This window comes from Bos indicus, chromosome 1 (assembly GCF_029378745.1).
Source record: "Bos indicus isolate NIAB-ARS_2022 breed Sahiwal x Tharparkar chromosome 1, NIAB-ARS_B.indTharparkar_mat_pri_1.0, whole genome shotgun sequence".
NCBI classification, from domain to species: domain Eukaryota; kingdom Metazoa; phylum Chordata; class Mammalia; order Artiodactyla; family Bovidae; genus Bos; species Bos indicus.
Window position 1 is genome coordinate 140,308,134 of NC_091760.1, and position 20,966 is coordinate 140,329,099.

The 20,966-nt window shown below is 45.2% G+C and overlaps 1 protein-coding gene and 1 pseudogene across 1 annotated transcript in view; one reads left to right on the forward strand and one right to left on the reverse strand.

The window, feature by feature from the left end:
* Positions 1–555: 555 nt before the first annotated feature.
* On the reverse strand, positions 556–1,313 carry LOC139184613 (cysteine-rich hydrophobic domain-containing protein 2 pseudogene; annotated as a pseudogene).
* A 9,302-nt stretch (positions 1,314–10,615) lies between these two features.
* The window catches only part of PCP4 (Purkinje cell protein 4), a 68,615-nt gene continuing 58,264 nt past the window's right edge, over positions 10,616–20,966 (forward strand). The window contains exon 1 of the mRNA XM_070795153.1: positions 10,616–10,760. Coding sequence (XP_070651254.1) covers positions 10,752–10,760 — 9 coding nt within the window. The 5' untranslated portion in view covers positions 10,616–10,751. The remainder of the gene's footprint in view (positions 10,761–20,966) is intronic.

Here is a 20,966-nt window from a genome sequence, read left to right on the forward strand (position 1 = left end):
TGGAAGTCCAAGGTCAAAGTGCCAGCAGGGTCAGTGTCTCCAGGGACCTCTCTCCTTGGCATGTCGATGGTCATCTCCCCGCCATGTCCTCACATGGCTGTCCCTCTGGGTGTGTCTGTGTCCTGACCTCCTCTTCTCATAAGGACACCAGCCACACTGAGCCAAGGTCCCTCTATATGACTTCATTTTGACTTCATCATCTCATTAAATGCCCCACCTCCAAAATATGCGGTGGGAGTAGGAAGTGGGTGGGGCGCACAATTTAGCTTGCAACACCGGACAAGTGGGCTGGCTCTGCAGAACCACTAATTTGAAATTAGTTTTTTTTTGAAATTGTTTTTTTTTTTTTTATGCTAAGTTCAAATGTATTTTTTTTTTTGATAATACAAAAAAGTAATCCTTGAAAATCAGAATACATAACAGAAAGAGCACAATAACTTAAGTATTAAACATCTGTATGAAATAACTGTTGCAAAGTTTGACAAAAATGCACACTTAGAACATGCGGTTATTAAAAAAAAAAAAAAAAAAAAAACAGAAAAAAACACCACACGATTCTGTAGAACCAATGTTATGTCACCACCAGGAGAGCACCAAGCAAGGCACCATTGGAAAGACAACATACTTGGAAAGTCTCTATAAATAAAGTAAATGCTAATCTGGTCGAAAAATCGGTGTCTTTGGTAAAAATTCTATGAGGATGACATATTCCATCATGTTATTCGTTTCACATTTCCTTTTGCTCAGTCTCCAGTGCAAGCACAGCTTGTGGTATAACCTATTGTTTTCCCATTCTAATAACTTCTCAATCGATCTTCGTGTTCTTTTACTGAGGCAAATAACTGGCCACATACTGCAACCTAAAGTGCAGCAGCAACAAAGGCAGCCACAAAGTAGCCAACGTACAATAACAGGAAGATTCTTCTTAAGACAACTGTTAACTCTGTTGATGCTGGCTTTAAATTCTTCAGGAGCTACTTTTCCAGTTAATGAAGAGGGGAATTCTGATTCAAATTTGTTGCTCAGTCCAAATACGGTGACGTGACCAGAGCCGCGGACCACCACCGGGTCCGGCGAGTACTTGAGCAGCTGCTCTTCCAGGGCCCGCTCCTCGTCCTCCTCCTCCTCATAGATCTCGTCGAAATCCGCCATCCTGAGACTCCGAGACCCTCGGACCGAAGGGGCCTGTCCAGAGACGGAGGCCGAGATACGGGCTGGCGAGACGGCGAAGGCTGAGAGGAGTCGCTACCGCGGGCTCCGAGGCCGCGGAGTTCGTTCTGTGTAGTCTCGGCTTCGGCTACAGAAGAGATGGGGTCCTGAAATTTCGAGGACAGTGTCTGGAGAGGGAATTGGGGGAGCTCACCTGTGGAGGAAGAAAAGACAGGGGAACTAATTAAGGGCTGAACAAAACACAATTCCGAATGTTGTCACTGTCGGCCTTAGAGAAAGGGCTCTTTGAACATAAATACCTACTGACCTTTCCAACAAAGAGTGAGCTGTGGGAGGTGGCACACCAGCTCTGGGAGCCTTCCAGGAGGCTTCACCCTGGGGGCTGACTCGCACATTTAATTGGGAGAAAAGGGACTGCAGGTCGTAAGATGACCTTTTCATCTGTCACTTTCAAGGTCACTTAGACCTTGAGAATACTAGTGGCTGCAGATGAGACTGAGGCAATTGAAACTCGAAGATGAGATGACAGAAGTCCATGGAACCGTGGCTGATGGACTCGATGCGTACCTGTCCCCGTTCCTCCAGAATCCCCCTTTTCTCCTTCTCAGGGAGCCTTTGTAAGGAACCAGTGACCTCACTGAGGGTCAGGCAGGGTGGAAGTTTGGATAAGTAAACTCACGTTATTTTAAGTGAGACAGAGAGACACAGGGTGGGTGGGAGAGAAGAGAGAGCACAGAGACAACAAGCCTGCAATGCCAGGATGGCAGCCATGCGACATTGGCTAAAACATTGGAAGACCATGACTGAATATTTCCATTAATCTATTTTTTCTTTAAAAAGGCAATAAAACACAGGTCATGGAGGTTTACAACAGATAGTCATGCCAGTAATTTATTTATTTATATTTGTTTATAGTAAGTCCTTGTTGGTTATCTATTTTATTTTTTTAATTAAACTTTTTATTTATATTGAAGCATAGCCAATTATGGGCTTCCCTGATGGTTCAGACAGTATCTGCCTGCAATGTGGGAGACCCAGGTTTGATCCCTGGTTGGAAAGATCCCCTGGAGAAGGAAATGGAAACCCACTCCAGTATTCTTGCCTGGGAAATCTCATGTACAGAGGAGCCTGGCAGGCTATGGTCCGTTGGGCAGCAAAAGAACTGGACATGACTTAGGGACTAAATAACAACCACAAAAACTCAAGGAGAGACTAAATTTTTGCAGACAACACACACACGAATGAAGCATTACAATAAAGAAATGCTGCCAGGAGAGGTTTGTTGAATAAGGTTGCATTTCCACACTTGTAAATACAACCAGATTGAAGGCAGGAGGAGAAGGGGATGGCAGAGGATGAAATGGTTGGATAGCATCACCAACTCAATGGACATGAGTGAGCAAGCTCTGGGAGTTGGTGATGGACAGGGAAGCCTGGCATGCTATAGTCCATGGGGTCACAAAGAGTTGGACACAATTGAGTGACTGAACTGACTGAGATACAACCGGGATAACCTCCTGGCTCTGGACCATGTGCGTCTAGAGGTTGGAGACAGGTGGATTCTCTAGGACGGATTGTTAATAAAATTGAAGGCAGCAGGAATCAAGGTAGGGGATCAAAGACTGAAGCCCACTGGCCTCCCATTAAGGTGGAGATGCTCAGACTCTGGTTTGGGGACCTATAGTCACCAAGGGACCATAGTTGGCTTCTGGTTGGGGAGCAGTAAAGGCAAAAGGAAGAAGTCCACGGAACCGTGGACTTCACTGTTGCTGGGCTGGTGAATCACTCCATCAGAGTGACACATTTTCTGTCTGTCCTGAAACCTTCCATGGTTAGGGATTAGGACAGAGCTGTGACTGCACATGGTGGTCACCAAAAGCCACGAAGAGGCAGAGAAACAAAGGAGGAGAAATGAAAGAGGAGATGGGTTTTCTTAAAGTCCCCATACCTCCTGCCATTGTATGCCAATGATGCATTGGGTATGTAGGGCTGATGAAAAGCCGTAGGTCATCAATATATAGTCTCCCTATAAATAAACCCAAAGGAAGATTTGAAAGATTGCCTGGCCCAACTCTGCACCTTCGGGCAGGCCCATGCTTCCCAGAAAATGAAAATAATCTGTCCATATTATATATTTTTTCATAAATTGCAGAACCACATGTCTGTATTTTAATTCAGCAAGGCTGAAGAATTCCCCCAGATCTAATATATGAAGCTGTAGATCTAATTCTCCTGAAGTTCTTTCAAAATTTATTTCCCAGCTCAATATATTTAGTGTATGTATTTTTTCTTAGGTTGGCAGATGTGAGGTTTTAATATTTCTATATTACTAGCGCAGGAAATGAGACGCTGAGGAATGTGGAGGCTTGGCCAAGGTCATAAGGCAAACGATTGCTCACGTCAAGGATTAAAGTTCTAAGCTTCTGTTTTCTGGCTCCATCTACCATGTAAGATGGTGTTTGCTTGACCTAAGGAGAGTCATTGGATAGGGATGTGTTGAAGCTATTTAAATAAGATTGTTATTAATATATGTAAGAGTCAGCAATGACACCTCCTAACAGGTGATAGGAGAAGTAGAGGCAGGTGGTAACAGTGAGCCTGAGGAGTTGGGAAGGAGTGAGTGGTGTGTGTGTGTGTGTGTATGTGTGTGTGTGTATGTATGTCCTCTCACTGCTTCAAGCAGTAATTCTCAAACTTGACTGCTCATCAGAACCACATTATTGATGTTCAGTCACTCAGTCATGTCTGACTGTGACCCCATGGACTGCAGCACACCAGGCTTCCCTGTCCTTCACTATCTCCCTGAATTTGCTCAAACTCATGTCCATTGAGCTGGTGATGCCATCCAACCATTTCATCCTCTGTTGCCCCCTTCTCCTGCTGCCTTCAATCTTTCCTAGCATCAGGGTCTGTTGTGATGAGTCGGCTTTTCACATCAGGTGACCAAAGTATTGGAGCTTTAGCTTCAGCATCAGTCCTTCCAATGAATATTTAGGGTTGATATCCTTTAGGATTGACTGGTTTGTTCTCCTTGCAGTCCGAGGGGCTCTCAAGAGTCTTCTCTAGCACCACAATTTGAAAGCATCAGTTCTTTAGTACTCAGTGTTTTTTATTGTCCAAGACCATCCATTTGTTATCTATTACCCTTGTCCTTGGGGAGTCCAAGACAGGGGTCATGGAGCCTTTGCCATCCTTGGTCTTATGGCTGGTTGTACCGGGGTGCCACTGCCCCAAGAGCATAGATGCAGCTGGCTGGGAGTTGTGGTCCAAGAGCCCATCTAGGGATGTGATGGAGGAGCACTCAGTGCCAGGGTGCCCATGGAGCTGGCCAGTGAGCATGATGGAGATATGTGGGGTGCACCCTCAGATGTGTCCTATGTCACTCGTGGGCACTGACTTCTCACGGATGGCTTAATTTTCCTCCTGTGGCCACATTCAGCATCTGCCTTGTGTCTTCTAAAACAGATACAACCTCACAACTCATTAACAAGAGATAGCTATTTTACTAAAGATGCCCTGGGGAAATGGTGGTGGTGGTTTAGTCGCCAAGTGGTGTCCCAGTCTTGTGACCCCATGGACTGTAGCCTACCAGGCTCCTTTGTCCACTGGATTCTCCAGGCAAGAATCCTGGAGTGGATTGCCATTTCCTTCTCCAGTCCTGGGGAAATGAAGAGTTAAGCTGTGCTCCATGTCCACACAATGAAATTCCCCATAAGGTTCTTCTAGCCATTCCTGGAAAGTCTTCCCCAAGTGCTTGTTAGGTCATCCATGTACTTGGTTGAGTCACCATAACAACATACCACAGGGTGGGAGACTTAACCAATAGAAAGTTGTTTTCTCTCAGTTATGGAGCCTGGCAGTCTGAGATCAAGGTGTGGACAAGGCTGTCTCCTGAGGCCTCTCTTCTTGGCTTGTAAATGGCTGTCTTCTCCCTGTGTTCTCATGAAATGAGGATATCTTCTCCCTGTGTCCTCCTTTCTGAAATGGGACCTGGTCCAGATTTCCTCTTCTTCTAAGACACCAGTCCTGTTGGACTTGAGCCCACTCATATGATCTCAATTTGCCTTAGTTACCTCTTTCAAGACCCTATCTCCAAGTATAGTAACATTCAGAAGTACAAGGGGTTAGGACCTTAATGTATGAATTTTGTGTCTGTGCTCAGTCACTAAGTCATGTCCGACTCTTTGACCCCATGGACTGTAACATACTAGGCTCCTCTGTCTGTGGGATTCTCCAGGCAAGAATACTGGAGTGGGCTGCCGTTTCTTCTGCCAGGGGATCTTCCTGACCCAGGGATCCAAATCACATTTCTTACATCTCCTGCATTGACAGGTGGATTCTTTAACACTGCACTACCTGGGGAGCCATGAATTTTGGGGGGATACAATTCAGCCTATAACATCATTCATCCTCTCTTTCATAACCTTCATAATCCCCTGGTTTGTCCCAAACAGTTGTAGGCTCTACTCAGTAAAGCCACAGCCCACAGTCTGGGCGCCACCAATCCTAGTCCCTCTTATTGGAAGCTCCAGCAACGACGTACTCACTGCTTCTCCAACCCCAAGTTCTTGCAGTCTGTATGTGTGTCTGTGCTACAGCCAGGGCAGGAGAACGCAGGCTGGTGCTCTGTGTCCCTTCTCTTGTCCCTTCTGCCTGAGCACAGTCTGCAAACCACAGACGCGCCAAGACTACCACTGGAGAGCTCCACCTCCCGCTCCAGGCATAGGGTACTCAGAATTCCCACCCACTGAGGCGACCCTGCAGAGGGTGTGGTTCTGCGCCTCAAGGGGAGGACGGAGCCCTGCCCTCCCTCCTCCGGTCTGCAGTGCATCAGTCGGAGACACTGCGGACCTGGTTCTTGACCTCGACCTTCCTCTTCCCAACTGCCCTTCCTAAGCCCCTGGGGAGTCCTAAAGGCATCCTGCCTGGGTTCTCCTGTGTGTGAAATTGGGGACAGAATTTTGAGGAGTATGCTGTCAGGATGGGCTGGCAAGAAGATGCTTTGAGAGCCTGCAAATCCTTCGTGTGGTTAGGATATGTATCAGTTCAGTTCAGTTTGGTTCAGTCGCTCAGTCGCGTCCGACTCTTTGCGACGCCATGAATCACAGCACACCAGGCCTCCCTGTCCATCACAAACTCCGGGAGTTCACACAGACTCACGTCCATCGAGTCAGTGATGCCATCCAGCCAGCTCATCCTCTGTCGTCCCCTTCTCCTCCTGCCCCAAATCCCTCCCAGCATCAGAGTCTTTTCCAATGAGTCAACTCTTCACATGAGGTGGCCAAAGTACTGGAGTTTCAGCTTCAGCATCATTCCTTCCAAAGAAATCCCAGGGCTGATCTCCTTCAGAATGGACTGCTTGGATCTCCTTGCAGTCCAAGGGACTCTCAAGAGTCTTCTCCAACACCACAGTTCAAAAGCATCAATTCTTCGGCACTCAGCCTTCTTCACAGTCCAACTCTCACATCCATACATGACCACAGGAAAAACCATAGCCTTGACTAGACGGACCTTTGTTGGCAAAGTAATGTCTCTGCTTTTGATTATGCTATCTAGGTTGGTCATAACTTTCCTTCCAAGGAGTGAGCGTCTTTTAATTTCATGGCTGCAATCACCATCTGCAGTGATTTTGGAGCCCCAAAAAATAAAGTCTGACACTGTTTCCACTGTTTCCCCATCTATTTCCCATGTGTATGCTTAATTTATATATTAAACCTATTTATCTTGTTCTGTGAAATAGGAATTATTATAATGAATATACCAATTTTCCCACTGAAAGGGGACCTTCTATAGATACAGTTCCCACGTAAAGTGGCTATAAATGAAGAAGGTGGGTTCACAAGCCACGGAGACTCCTGATTCTGTCTTCTTTGTGGTCCTGCTCACTGGTGTTCACAAGGCTCAGACAAGGGCTCAGACCCAGTGCTTCTGTGTCAGCCTCCTTGGGCAGCCTGTGCTTGATGGTTCTGAAGTTTCCATCCAGCGCTCACACTGCTCATTGTATTTATCTGTGCTGTTTTCATCTTGAAATGTGCATTCTGGCTCCATCAGTCAGTTCAGTCACTCAGTTGTGTCCAGCTCTTTGTGACCCCATGAACCGCAGCACTCCAGGCCTCCCTGTCCATCACCAACCCCTGGAGTTTACCCAAACCCATGTTCATTGAGTTGGTGATGCCATCCAACCATCTCATCCTCTGTCGTCCCCTTCTCCTCCTGCCCTCAATCTTTCCCAGCATCAGAGTCTTTTCAAATGAGTCAGCTCTCCTCATCAGGTGGCCAAAGTATTGGAGTTTCAGCTTCAACATCAGTCCTTCCAATGCACACCCAGGACTGATCTCCTCTAGGATGGACCGGTTGGATCTCCTTGCAGTCCAAGGGACTCTCAAGAGTCTTCTCCAACACCACAGTTCAAAAGCATCAATTCTTTGGCACTCAGCTCTCACATCCATACATGACCACTGGAAAAACCATAGCCTTGACTAGACAGACCTTTGTTGGCAAAGTAATGTCTCTGCTTTTAAATATGCTGTCTAGGTTGGTCATAACTTTTCTTCCAGGGAGTAAGCGTATTTTAATTTCATGGCTCCAGTCACCATCTGCAGTGATTTTGGAGCCCCCCAAATAAAGTCAGCCACTGTTTCCACTGTTTCCCCATCTACTTGCCATGAAATGATGGGACCAGATGCCATGATCTTAGTTTTCTGAATGTTGAGCTTAATGGCACCCCACCCCAGTACTCTTGCCTGGAAAATCCTGTGGACGGAGGAGCCTGGTAGGCTCCAGTCCATGGGGTCGCTAAGAGTTGGACACAACTGAGCGACTTCACTTTCACTTTTCACTTTCATGCATCGGAGAAGGAAATGGCAACCCACTCCAGTATTCTTGCCTGGAGAATCCCAGGGATAGAGGAGCCTAGTGGGCTGCTGTCTATGGGATCGCACAGAATTGGACACGACTGAAGCAACTTAGCAGAAGCAAGCCAAATTTTTCACTCTCCTCTTTCACTTTTATCAAGAGGCTCTTCAGTTCTTCTTCACTATCTGCCAGAAGAGTGGTGTCATCTGCATATCTGAGGTTATTGATATTTCTCCTGGCAATCTTGATTCCAGCCTGTGCTTCTTCCAGCCCAGCATTTCTCATGATGTACTCTGCATATAAGTTAAATAAGCAGGGTGACAATATACAGCCTTGATGTAGTCCTTTTCCTATTTGGAACCAGTCTGTTGTTCCATGTCCAGTTCTGTTACTTCCTGACCTGCATACAGGTTTCTCAAGAAGCAGGTCAGGTGATCTGGTATTCCCATCTCTTTCAGAATTTTCCACAGTTTATTGTGATCCACACAGTCAAAGGCTTTGGCATAGGCAATAAAGCAGAAGTAGATGTTTTTCTGGAACTTTCTTGCTTTTTCAACGATCCAGTGGATGTTGGCAATTTGATTTCTGGCTCCAACACTCTGCAAAAGCCATGTACAAGCCTCTTCTTAGATGGTGCCCAGAGGGGTTCTGTTCTCTCCTTTTACCTCACTTTATTCTTTGATATGAAGCTTATCAACCCTCCCCTTGGGAACTGGGGAGCTGCCAGCAAGGCTAGGACCAAATTGGGCACACAATTTAAGGAGGCACCAGCTTTTAGGTTTGAGCAGGTGAAGCTCTGGCATTTGCAGGAACCTGAGAGTGAGTGCCTCCTTAAATTTTGCACCTGCCCTGCAGTTACCATTTCTTACTTCCTTCTCCAAACTCAGAAAGTAGCTTCTGTGGATCCAGCAGGTGGGGATTCAAACAGTAGGTCACCCAACTATTCCCAGGTCCCCCTAGGGTATCTGCATTTCAGGGTGGCTGTGAGGCAGAATTGGTGGGACCTCACCCCCAAGCAGTCACTGTGGGTCATCTCCAGGCAGTGTGTAAGGATGATCTGGAAAGAACTTGGAGAGGATTAAGGTTTACATGATTGTTGGCATGGAGAGGAGAGGGTGCCTGCTGGGAACAGGAAGCCTGGAGAAAGAGGGCATAGAGGTGTCATGAAAGCCCTCTGGGGTGTCAGGTGAGAGAGGGAGGGGCTGTGGAGGAGGATGTTGGAGGGAGAGGCTGCTGGGGTGATGGCTGGATGGAAATGGAGGAGAGTCAGAGACAGGGCTCTGATTAACATCATTTCCACAAGCGAGTGTGGATAGAGTGTCTGTGCTCCAGGTGACAGGTGAAGCCCATGGCGCATCTGAGGATCATACTGTGGTACCCAGGTCCTCATTTATTTGTCTACACCAGCTGTTTGGTAGCCATCACTTGGATATGCTTGCATCTCTGGTGGGTCCTTTGCATGTGAGGTGTTACTCTTATTCTTTGAAGTATTTGCCATGAGAAGGCATTCTTGTTAGCATGCTGAGGCTCCTACTTGAATCTGGACCCAATTGAAGCCAGCAAGTTGCCGGCAGGTGTCCTGACTAGTGGTGGACCAAGGAGACAGGCAGCCACATGTATCTCAGGTCTGAGGATTGGCTGCATTCCCTTCTGTAACATCTGCCCTGTCAAAATCAAGGGCCCATGCAGATGCTGCTCAGGGTCTTAGCAGCCCAGTTCAGTTCAGTCACTCAGTTGTGTCCGACTCTTTGTGACCCCATGGCCTGCAGCACACCAGGCTTTCCTGTCCATCATCAACTCCTGGATTGCTGAAACTCATGTCCATTGAGTCGATGATGCCACCCAACCATCTCACCCTTTATCATCCCCTTCTCCTCCTGCCTTCAATCTTTCCCAGCATCAAGGTCTTTTCCAAGGAGTCAGTTCTTCACATCAGGTGGCCAAAGTATTGGAGTTTCAGCTTAGTAGTCCAGACCTGGGCAAAAGGATCTTCACTGCCAGGCTGGATGGGCAGATTCCAGGGTCAAAGCCAAGTCTTCTCCAGCACTGGTGAGGCTATCACAACCATAGGAATAGCTGGGGAGAGGGGGGATGCTGTCCTCTGAGGAGTCACAGTGTGACTCTCCAAGTCCATGGCCCCAACTGCTCACTTCCTCCCGCCGGAGATGAGAACCTGGGGCGCAGGCAGGCTGGCAGATTTGGGGTTGGAGAAAGAGGAGCAGAAAATATTCAACTCTCAAAGCTGAGATTGTGCTACGAAGGGCAGGCGCCTCCCAAGTAAACCAGGGGGTTGCTGGGTGACTAGCATCAGGATTTTCAGAACTGCTCTTCCTTCCAAAAACAAACCTTCTGCTCGCTGACATTGAAAGTGCATTTTCCAAGTATCTAAATCCCGTACCCCTTGGAATTATGGAGTGACAAATCTGTGATGATCACTGTGCTTCCTACTTAGACTATCTTGTCATCTGTCCTTTCTTTCCCTCCCTGGTGGGGCTTGGAGCCCTGACCCAGCCTGCCTTTCTCCTTTGCTCCACTAGGTGGCCCTGGGAGCTCTCAGATATCTGCCAGGCGTTCAGACAGGTGAATGAATCTCATTGGCTCAGAGGAAGCATGATGCCACCGGGCAGCCCTTTTTAAGAGAAAAGCCAGAACGGGGAGCAGCGACCCCTGAGCAGTGCTCTCCGTGTGGCCGGTGGGGATACGGAGCTGCCCGTTGTTACAGCATCATGAGTGAGGTGAGTGGGGCTTCCACTCTGGGAGGGAAACGTGGGGGTGAGACGGGGCAAAGTTAGACTCAGAAGATGTGAAGGGCTTCTGAGTGGTGAGAGCATGTCAACCCTGGAGCTATTTACCTGGAAGACTGACTCTGTTCCTATCTGGGTTTGCATTGCAAGTGCAAAAATTGGTTAAGTTGCAACTTTTACAAATTAAAAATGAAAGGGATTCATTGTTTGCTTCTGATTGAACTGTGAGTTGGAAAGTGCTTTGGGATTTAGACCTCAGGAGAGAAGGCTGAGTGAGTGTTTTTAGTCTCTTGCAAAGATTTGTCCTCTTGCGGTGTGTGGGTCTTCACATATCTTCCTTGGTGGGTACCTTTTAGAATGTGAGCAGGCTGGCCATCTGGTGAAAGTCAGCCTTGGAAGAGAAGCAAGGGAAGGATTGCATTGCATGATCCTGTGGAAACCTTGCCTGTACAAACTACATCTGCAGTTAATCAGAGTAAAACCAGGAGAGAAATGCAAGTCCAGTGAACCATGAAAAATCTATGTGTATGGGTGTGTGGGTCTAAGATGGGAGAGACCCTGGGAGAAGAGGGGCTACAGTTTTCAACTGAAAGTCACTGCGCTGCATCTGTTTACGCAGAAGAGAGTTTGTTGGGGGGCAAACTGAATGCTCACTGTATTTTTAAAAAGATCGTATTCCCTATCTTTACAAAAAGGCAGATTTGGGGTTGTATAGCATCACCCTCTAATTTGCACTTGGTAACCAAGACAAATCCACTTTAATTTCCTTTTGGTTGGCACTTAAATCATTACTTTTTAGATCTTTTATTTTGTCTGTCTTTTTTTAACAGACGGGTGAACCTTTTTTGGAAATCTACAGTAAAATTAACAACTTTAAAAATAAAATGCTTCTTTCCTGCTTTCATATGTCTAATGGGTGACTTTTGATATAAAGGATTGCCTGCAATGCAGGAGACCCAGGTTTGATCCCTGGGTTGGGAAGATCCCCCGGAGAAGGGAATGGCAACCCCCTCCAGTATTTCTTGCCTGGAAAATCCCATGGACAGAGGAGCCTGGTGGGCTACAATCTATTGGGTCACAAAGAGTTGGACATGACTGAATGACTTACATATATATACATATATATATGTACAGTAAAATTAACAACTTCAGCAATAAAATGCCTCTTTCCAGCTTTCATTTTCCTGATGGGTGACTTTTGATACAAGCATGACAGGAAGACAGAGTAGGCAAAGCGTTATGAGATTTAGGAATTGGGTTTGGGATGGAGCCAAGGGCAAGTATGGATGGAAGAGGGGAAGGCAGGGTTATTCCAGCAGCAACAAGGGTGACCGCCATGGCAGCTCCTATTTGCCCAGCATCCTTAGAACCAAGCGGGGTATCTAGTTGTCTTATTTGAACTTCCTTACAACCCCGTGAATTAGAATAGAATTACCATGTACGTGCTAAGTTGCTTCAGTCTATCTGACTCTGTGTGACACTATGGACTTCAGCCTTCCAGGTTCTTCTGTCCATGAGATTCTCCAGGCAAGAATACTGAGGTGGGTTGCTGTGCTGTCCTCCAGGGGATCTTCCCAACCGAAGGTCTTATGTCTCCCGCAGTGGTGGGGTGGGGGGGGGCGGGGATCCTTCACCACTAGCGCCATCTGGGAATAAGTGGGTGCTGTTATGATTCCCAACTGACGGATGAGGAAACTGAGGCACAGGTCAAGGTCAGTTGGCTCAAAGCCACCAGCTCGTGAAGGGTAGAATCAGGACTTGGGCGGGTCTTGATGTCCAAACGGCACATGGAATTTCCTGGTCCATGTGAACGATGGGTGCCAGAGAAGAAAGAGGTGGACAGAGCGGGTGAGGGTGGGGGGCGAGGCCAGGAAGCTGGGCCTCCTGGTCCTGAATGTTCACTTAAGGGGCTTTCTGCAGACTCAACGGAGATTCTAGAAGCTTCTCTGTTTGCACCAGCTCACCTTGCTTGTGAGTAGCAGGAACAACTGTGTGGAGTGGGGTTTTTATATACAATTTAATTGGTTCATGTAGAAGGGCTTGGAAACCTGTGCAGCCCAGGGCCCTCCCTGTGTTCAATCAGGTTGGCTAAAGGGGACTCTTCAGGAGTGGGGAATTTCCTGCTGGTTCTCCCCTCTGGCTGTCACCCCCATCTTTACCAGAGTCTCCTTGCTCAGCATCTGGAGCTTTCTAGAATGCCTCAGCTTGGCAGTGTTCACTTAACTGTGGGTCCTCAGGGAGACAGCAAGTATCCCAGAGCTCACCCATCATTAGGATCACAACCTCATTTCTGCTGAACCTTTAATTAGGGCAGTTCTGCAACCACAGCCCTGCCCCCCAGCATCTGTCAGATGCCTTGCTGGGCTCTTCCAAGAACTCTGCCTCTTTCCTTGAATGTTGATAAACTCCCACAGTGTCTCACACCTTGACTTCCCTTTGCTGTCACCCGCCTCAATCCAGCATTCCCCCTCACCCCCGCCACCTTTCTCCCTCCTACACGGGTTCCCTGCTCAGGTCCCATGCAGCCCCGTCCTCAGGGTGACCAGCTCCCTGGCTCATCTCCCAGTTTCTTGGGAGTGTTCTCCTTGGAGAGTGGGAATTGGTCCTTTGACTCAAACTTAAATCTACTTAAAATGTTTCATAAAGTTGAACAGAAACTCCTTTCTGGGTAGAGGACTGAATCTCCCCTCCTTCCTCCTCAAGCTTTTCTTTAGTTAAATGAATTCCATGTGGCTTCCGGTTTTAATAACTCTCAGGTGGGTGTGGATTTCAGATGATCATTTACTTACCCATGTAACTAATTACCCCAGAGAGCCAAAGCAGTGGATTTTCTCAGACTTTCCTACGACTTTGGGTTTTATTTGAGTCTGATGGGCACCTCATTCCTGCTCCAGATGTTCGGGTTTATCTCCTGCTCTAGAAATTCTGAGGTTCACAGCTGGGCTGGGAGGAGAGGCTCCCCAGTGGCTAAATGCTCCCCAGAGTGGGCTCTCTTGAGTTCTTGCAGCCTTTCATGAGCCTGCAGCTTGATTCAAATTGGGTGACTTTAGGACAACACAACATCTTCTTTTCCCCTTTTGACAACACTTTATGGGGGAAATGGCATGTGATTGAAAAGAGAAGCTCACGTGTAGCAAGGCAAGTAAAGTCCAAATTTAGGGCAACGTGACAGAGTGGAGGTGGTTGGCGGGGGTGTCTAATTTACATTTCGGTATTAAAGTGTGTCAGAGGTGCCTGGAGCAATCTACGAGATGAGCTGCAAGATCACTTAGCAGGGATTAAGATGCAAGCTTAGGTACATTTGCTGGATCAGAAATCCTAACCACCACGGCTGACGTTTACAAAATGCATTCTCATCTTTCCCCACCGGATTTCTCACATAGGGAGAAAAAAAAGGCTCCCTTTGTTTAGTGACCTAATAATACCATGTGAAATAAGTTCTGCCAATAATGACAGTCAGTCCCATTTTCTCATTCAGGTGTCTTTTTAAGTTCCTTTTCAAAAGAACTGATTTAGTAGAGCCAGGAGCAAGAATGTACCGCATAACGGCACATGTTTGGAGAGTGGCTTTGCAAAATGACATGTACTTTTTGTGAGGCGGTGAGGTGTTCCCCATTGCATAATACATCCTTGACAGCTGTGAATTAGACTTGAAACCCCTTTGGGAAAGTGTTCTCCTGACCCTTCCTTGTTGCTGTTCCTGGTCTCTTTTCTAGCATCGATTTCGGTGGAATGTTGCAATTTGGTGCCAGGTTTCTGGGCCTTTCTCCCATCCAGACTTGGCGATGACAATAAGACTGTACGTGTCCAGGGCTGGTTTGAACACAAGGAGGAATTAAAGGGCAAATCTTTAGACCTTCATGTGTATCCCAGGTGGCACTGGTGGTAAGGAACCTTCCTGTCAATGCAGGAGATGTAAAAGAAGCAGGTTCGAGCCCTGAGTTGGGAAGATCCCCTGGAGAAGGAAATGGTAAACCGCTCCAGTATTCTTGCCTGGAAAATTCCATGGAAAGAGGGGCCTGGAAGGCTACAGTCCTTGGGGTCACAAAGAGTTGGACATAACTGAGCAGAGACCTACACAGTGTATCCTTAGCGCTGAATCAGAAGCTACTTGCCTGATACACTAAATCTCTGAAGCAAGAAGCAAACAGTGAACCACATTGTTTTGGAAAGAGACTGCCAGGGGGAAGCTCTGCCACTTATATCAGGGGTAGAGGGGATGGACAAGACATGACTTCATTTTTCAAAGGTAGCCATTGGTTTAAAATTTGCATTTGACACTGGTTTAGGGTTTACTTAACCAGCATTCAGGGTAATCCTTTGGAGAGAGAAATATTAAGATAAAACAGGTCTAAAGTTAAAATTAGTATAGTTCTGTGTTTCCTATGATGTAACAGTAAGCTGAAACAGATGCCAATGTGTGAGTAATAGGTTTGCAAGGAACTGTATAATTTAGACCAGTTAAGCACAGATACTGAGGATACCTGCATAAAATATGGATTTTGCAACTGGCCTCAAAGGCTTAGCAGGAAAAGGTCAAATGAAAATTCAACTTCTTAGGCAATTTTAACCTCACTTGCAGATGGCCCTGCAGCTGAGATACAGGAAGACCCAGCAAGATGCTTATGGTTTTGCTGGATCATAGAATGATAGATGTTCTAAATGGGGACATTAGGTCTAGAAAGACTCCAATTACAACTTGGGTCTGAGGTTCAACATTTCCTAAGTAGGAAGAGGCCAGTGAAGCAAGAATGTGTGTTTGTTCAGCTGATGATGGTAATGGATTGCTCTAAGATTGATTTCCCCAATCCTGCATTTCATTAACAGAAGCTGTGGGATTAAGAAGTCTCATTGTTTTTCTCTCTTGAATTCTAAGAATGACAGAATGCAAGATGTATGATATTTTTTAGAAAGAAAAATTGAATAAATGACTCACAATTAGAGGTTTAGTGGAATAATGTGATCAAGATGAAGAGGAAACATGGGCTTTTGTAATGGAAAGTACCTTGAATGTATGATGAACACGTTCTCTGCATTATTTTTAAAAATTCTAATTTCTGCTCTCAGAGCTCTGTCAGAAGAGTTTTCAGAGGTGGAAGGCATTCGCACTTTGTTTGGGGTCTTTCTGTTCTTGGTTCACTGGCCACACTGGACTATTTGAACATCTGAATAACATCATGAACCCAAGCTTGGGGCTTTCCATTACTTTAGAATGACTTTCTAGAAAAGGCTTCAGAGTAGGGAATAGAAAGATTGTAGGGGATGCATATGCACAGGTTTATATTGTATTTGATTGATATTTTTATAAAACAGTGCCTTAAAGATCATGTTGTTAAAGTGTTATCTTAATCTGTCTGGGCTGCTGCAATAAAATACCACAGACTGAGTGGCTTATAAAAAATAGAAATTTATTGCTCACAGTGCTGGAAGCTGGTAGTCTGAGATCAGGGTGTGGGCATCCTCAGGTGATGGGTCTCTTCTGGGTTGCAGATTTCCCACTGTATCCTCACCTATTGGAAGGGGCAAGAGAGTCTTCTGGGGTCTTTTTGATATAGGCACTAATTCCATTTATAGGCTTCCCAGGTGGCTCAGCAGTAAAAGAATCCACTTGCAATGCAGGCAAGAATACTGGAGTGGGTTGCCATGGTCCTTAGAGCATCCCTATTATACTGGGCTGTTTAAATATGGCTATTAAATCCCTGGGCTTCCCATGTGGCACTAGAGGTAAAGAATCTGCCTGCCAATGCAGGAGACACAGGAGATGTGGGTTCTATCCCTAGGTTGGGATGATCCTCTGGAGAAGGAAATGGCAACCCATTCCAGTATTCTTGTCTGGAAAATCCCATGGACAGAGGAACCTGGCAGGCTATAGTCCATGGGGTTGCAAAGAATCAGACACGGCTTAGCAACTAAACAACAAACAATGACAAAATCTCATTCATGAGGGCTCCAACCTCACAACCTAATCACCTCCTAATGCCATCACCTTTGGGTGTTATGATTTCAACATTCGAATTTTGGCAGAACACAAACATCCAGACCATAACTAGTATGGGCTGCATTTTATGTATTAGAATTATCCTACCTGGACTGTGAACTTTCTGATGTCATCCACAGACCCAGCTCCTGGGTGTGGCACTTGGGGATGTTCAGTTACTGGATGAATCAGATCAAATGGCTTTTGGGGGTCTGGATTTGTCAGTTATTATAACCAACAGACCAGCACCTTCTTTTCTAACTGTTGAGATTTGTGGTCTGGGTAGATTTGGAGAGAAAAATTTCTCTCTTTTGTTCTTTACCTCCAGGTTTGAAACCTGTGTTTGCCATTTAAATCCTTTTAAATTGGAAATGGGTGCATTGTTACACATGTCAAATAAACACTTTCATGGCTGGCAAAGAAAATGAGAAAAAAATCAGAAGAATCTCAATAGAAAGAACTCTTGACATTTGGGAAAATGTCAAGGAAAATAGGGAGCTGAGGGAAGAATGGAGAATTCTAATATCCTTCAGTTTGGGGCTTTTCTCCTTTGAGACTATTTTGCTTCAAATAAGTTCTGTGAAATTCAGACAAAAGCAATGATAGCCCAAGGTGGCAGAGCTCACTTCTACCTTGAAAAAGACCCATTGTTTTTGAAATATAAAGTCAATTAGACAGTTAGGGGTTAAGGGTGAATAAGAAATAGTCCAAAATGATCTTTAGTAAGTTAGCTCCATATGCCCAATCATAGTCAAACCATAAATTCTGGAATATTGTTGAAGGCACAATATAGAATACAGAAAGCAAGCTGTGTATTTAAATATTATAATTAATACTTAAAATGAAGCCCCAATGTTAATACTAAATAAAACAAATAGTTCAATTATAGTTGCATATTCATACCATAATAGTTAAGGGAATGCCAATGTTAATATTCATTAAAACAAACATTTTAAACTATAGTTGTGTGTTTAAATTTTCAGGTTACTTTATATTTGAAATAGGAATATAGGACAATTCATATGCAAAAGACATCAACTCATATTTGTTCTCCTGGAAGCTGAATGTTGAATTATGAATCCGGGATACTGTGCAGTCCGTGGAGTTTGTGTCCATTTTCCTATATTCCCTACTCATAAGCTACTTACCAGTCTTCCAGTCTTCGGAATGAAGTGAGGTATAAATAATCAATGGCAAAATGCTGTTCATTTGATTTAATATAGGTGCCTTTTGGATACGGATACATGACTGTATCAGGTGGCGCTGTGGTAAAGAATCCACCTTCCAGTGCAGGAGACACAAAAGACATGGGTTCAATCCTGGGTTGGGAAGATCCCTCCACTCCAGTATTCTAGTCTGGAAAATTCCATGGACAGAAGAGACTTGTGGGCTGCAGTCCATGGGGTCACAAGGAGTTGGACACGAATGAGCACGCACACGAGAATGTTGTGTGGCTCATGGTTCTGTGACATAAGCCAAACAAGCTTGCCACACCCATCAAAGGTCCAGGCCTATAAACCAGCATCTCTTTCAGGGCTCTTTTACGTGAACAATGAGTTACCCATTACAGGCATCAATCTGCTTGAACGTCATTTGTGCCTTGCAAATAGCCCTAAATTTATGCTTCAGAATCTCACTGAAATACTTCTCATTCATTTCTGAAAGGGAAACTCATGGCCATATTTATAACATTGTCCGTGGAAAAATCAATCACCCACTAAATGCCATTATTTTATATTTTGCTCTCAAGCTGCCAGTTTATAAATAAAAGGAAGACAAATTAGAATCATAAAACAGGAAGGTAATCATCCACAGATTGAAAATGGCCTTGTAGGACATCTAAGCCAAGAAGTATGAAATGATGGAACTTTCGAATGGGGCCATTTTCATACCATAATGGAGCTATAATGGAGAACAGGGGGTCCTTTGTTCTGAGTGGTTTTCCCTTTCCAGTTTGAGGACAATGGTGGGTTTTCCAAGACTGAAATATGTCAAGTCATCCATAGAGCAATCTTTCACCCAATGGCCTGGAATGTCTTCTGCATGTTAGTTTTTAAAATACTTGTTTATGATGATTTGACAGGTAAGTTTGTATCTGGGTTGACCAGAGATTATGCTTTTCCAGCTATTACAGTCCAAAGCTGCTGTGGAATGACTCAGCAAAAGAAATGGTCATCTGCTTCCATAATGCTACACCTGTGCCATGGCCAAAGTTCTAATGAAGTGACTAGTTACTTTGCTGTTGTTTTTGGTTACCTATTTTAAATATAGAAGTGTGTACATGTCAATCACAAACTCCCAGTTTATCCTTCCTCCAACTCTATCCTCTTGGTAACCATTCAGTTCAGTTCAGTTGCTCAGTCGTGTCCGACTCTTTGCGACTCCTGGAGCTTGCTCAAATTCATGTCCATCGAGGCAGTGATGCCATCCAAGCATCTCATCTTCTGTCATCCCCTTCTCCTGCCTTCAATCTTTCTTAGCATCAGAGTCTTTTCCAATGAGTCAGTTCTTTGCATCAGGTGGCCAAACTATTGGAGCTTCAGCTTCAACATCAGTCCTTCCAATGAATATTCAGGACTGATTTACTTTAGGATTGACTGCTTTGATCTCCTTGCAGTCCAAGAGACTCTCAAGAGTCTTCTCAGTAACCATAAGTTCATATTATATTTTAATTTTATGCAATGACTGAGAAAAGGACACCAGAGATTGACAATAGACCATGCATTAACATTGATCTTAACCAAACAGGAAGTAAAGATAAAGAAATAAACTCTTTCTTACTCTCAAGATCTTTTTTGAAAATTTTTTAGCCAATCACTTTTCTGTATACCATGTGGCTAAGTTCCAATGTTTAAAAACTAATTTATAAATAACACTTAATTTAAGATTCTTAGGTATCAGTTCAGTTCAGTCATTCAGTCATGTCCGACTCTTTGTGACCCTATGGGCTGCAGCATACCAGGCCTCCCTGTCCATCACCAACTCCCAGAGTTTACTCAAACTCATATCCATTGAGTCAGTGATGCCATCCAACCATCTCATCCTCTGTCTTCCCCTTCTCCTCCTGCTTTCAATCTTTCCCAGCATCAGGGTCTTTTCAAATGAGTCAGCTCTTCGCTTCAGGTGGCCAAAGTATTGGAGTTTCATCTTCAGCATCAGTCTCTCCAATCAACACCCAGGACTGATCTCCTTTAGGATGGACTGGTTGTATCTCCTTGTAGTACAAGGGTTTCTCAAGAGTCTTTTCCAACACCACAGTTCAAAAGTATCAATTCTTCTGTGCTCAGCTTTCTTTATAGTCCAACTCTCACATCCATACATGACTACTGGAAAAACCATAGCTTTAACTAGACAGACCTTTGTTGGCAAAGTAATGTCTCTGCTTTTTAATATGCTGTCCACGTTAGTCATAGCTTTTCTTCCAAGGAGCAGGTGTCTTTTAATTTCATGGCTGCAGTCACCATCTGCAGTGATTTGGGAGCCCCCAAAATTAAAATATCTCACTGTTTCCACTGTTTATCCATCTATTTGCCATGAAGTGATAGGACCGGATGCCATGATCTTAGTTTTCTGAATGTTGAGCTTTAAGCCAAGTTTTTCACTCTCCTCTTTCACTTTTATCAAGAGGCTCTTCAGTTCTTCTTCACTTTCTGCCAGAAGGGTGGTGTCATCTGCATATCTGAGGTTATTGATATTTCTCCTGGCAATCTTGATTCCAGCCTGTGCTTCTTCCAGCCCAGTGTTTCTCATGATGTACTCTGCATAGAAGTTAAATAAGCAGGGTGACAATATACAGCCTTGACGTACTCCTTTTCCTATTTGGAACCAGTCTGTTGTTCCATGACCAGTTCTAACTGTTGCTTCCTGACCTATCATTTCCTTATTAAGTAGTATTCACTGTTTCCTTGACACTCCCTCATGGTCTAGTGGTTCGGATTCAGCTCTCCCACTGCCGTGGCCAGGGTTTGATTCCTGGTCAAGAAAAACTCTTCCTGGGCTTCCCAGGTGGCACTAGTGGTAAAGAACCCACTGCTAGTGCAGGAGACATAAGAGACATAGGTTCAGTCCCTGGGTTGGGAAGATCTTCTGGAGAAGGAAGTGGGCAACCCACTCCAGTATTCTTGCCTGGAGAATCCCATGGACAGATGAGCCTGGTGGGCTACAGTCTATAGGATTGCAAAGAGTTGGATATGACTGAAGAGACTTAGCATGCATTGTTT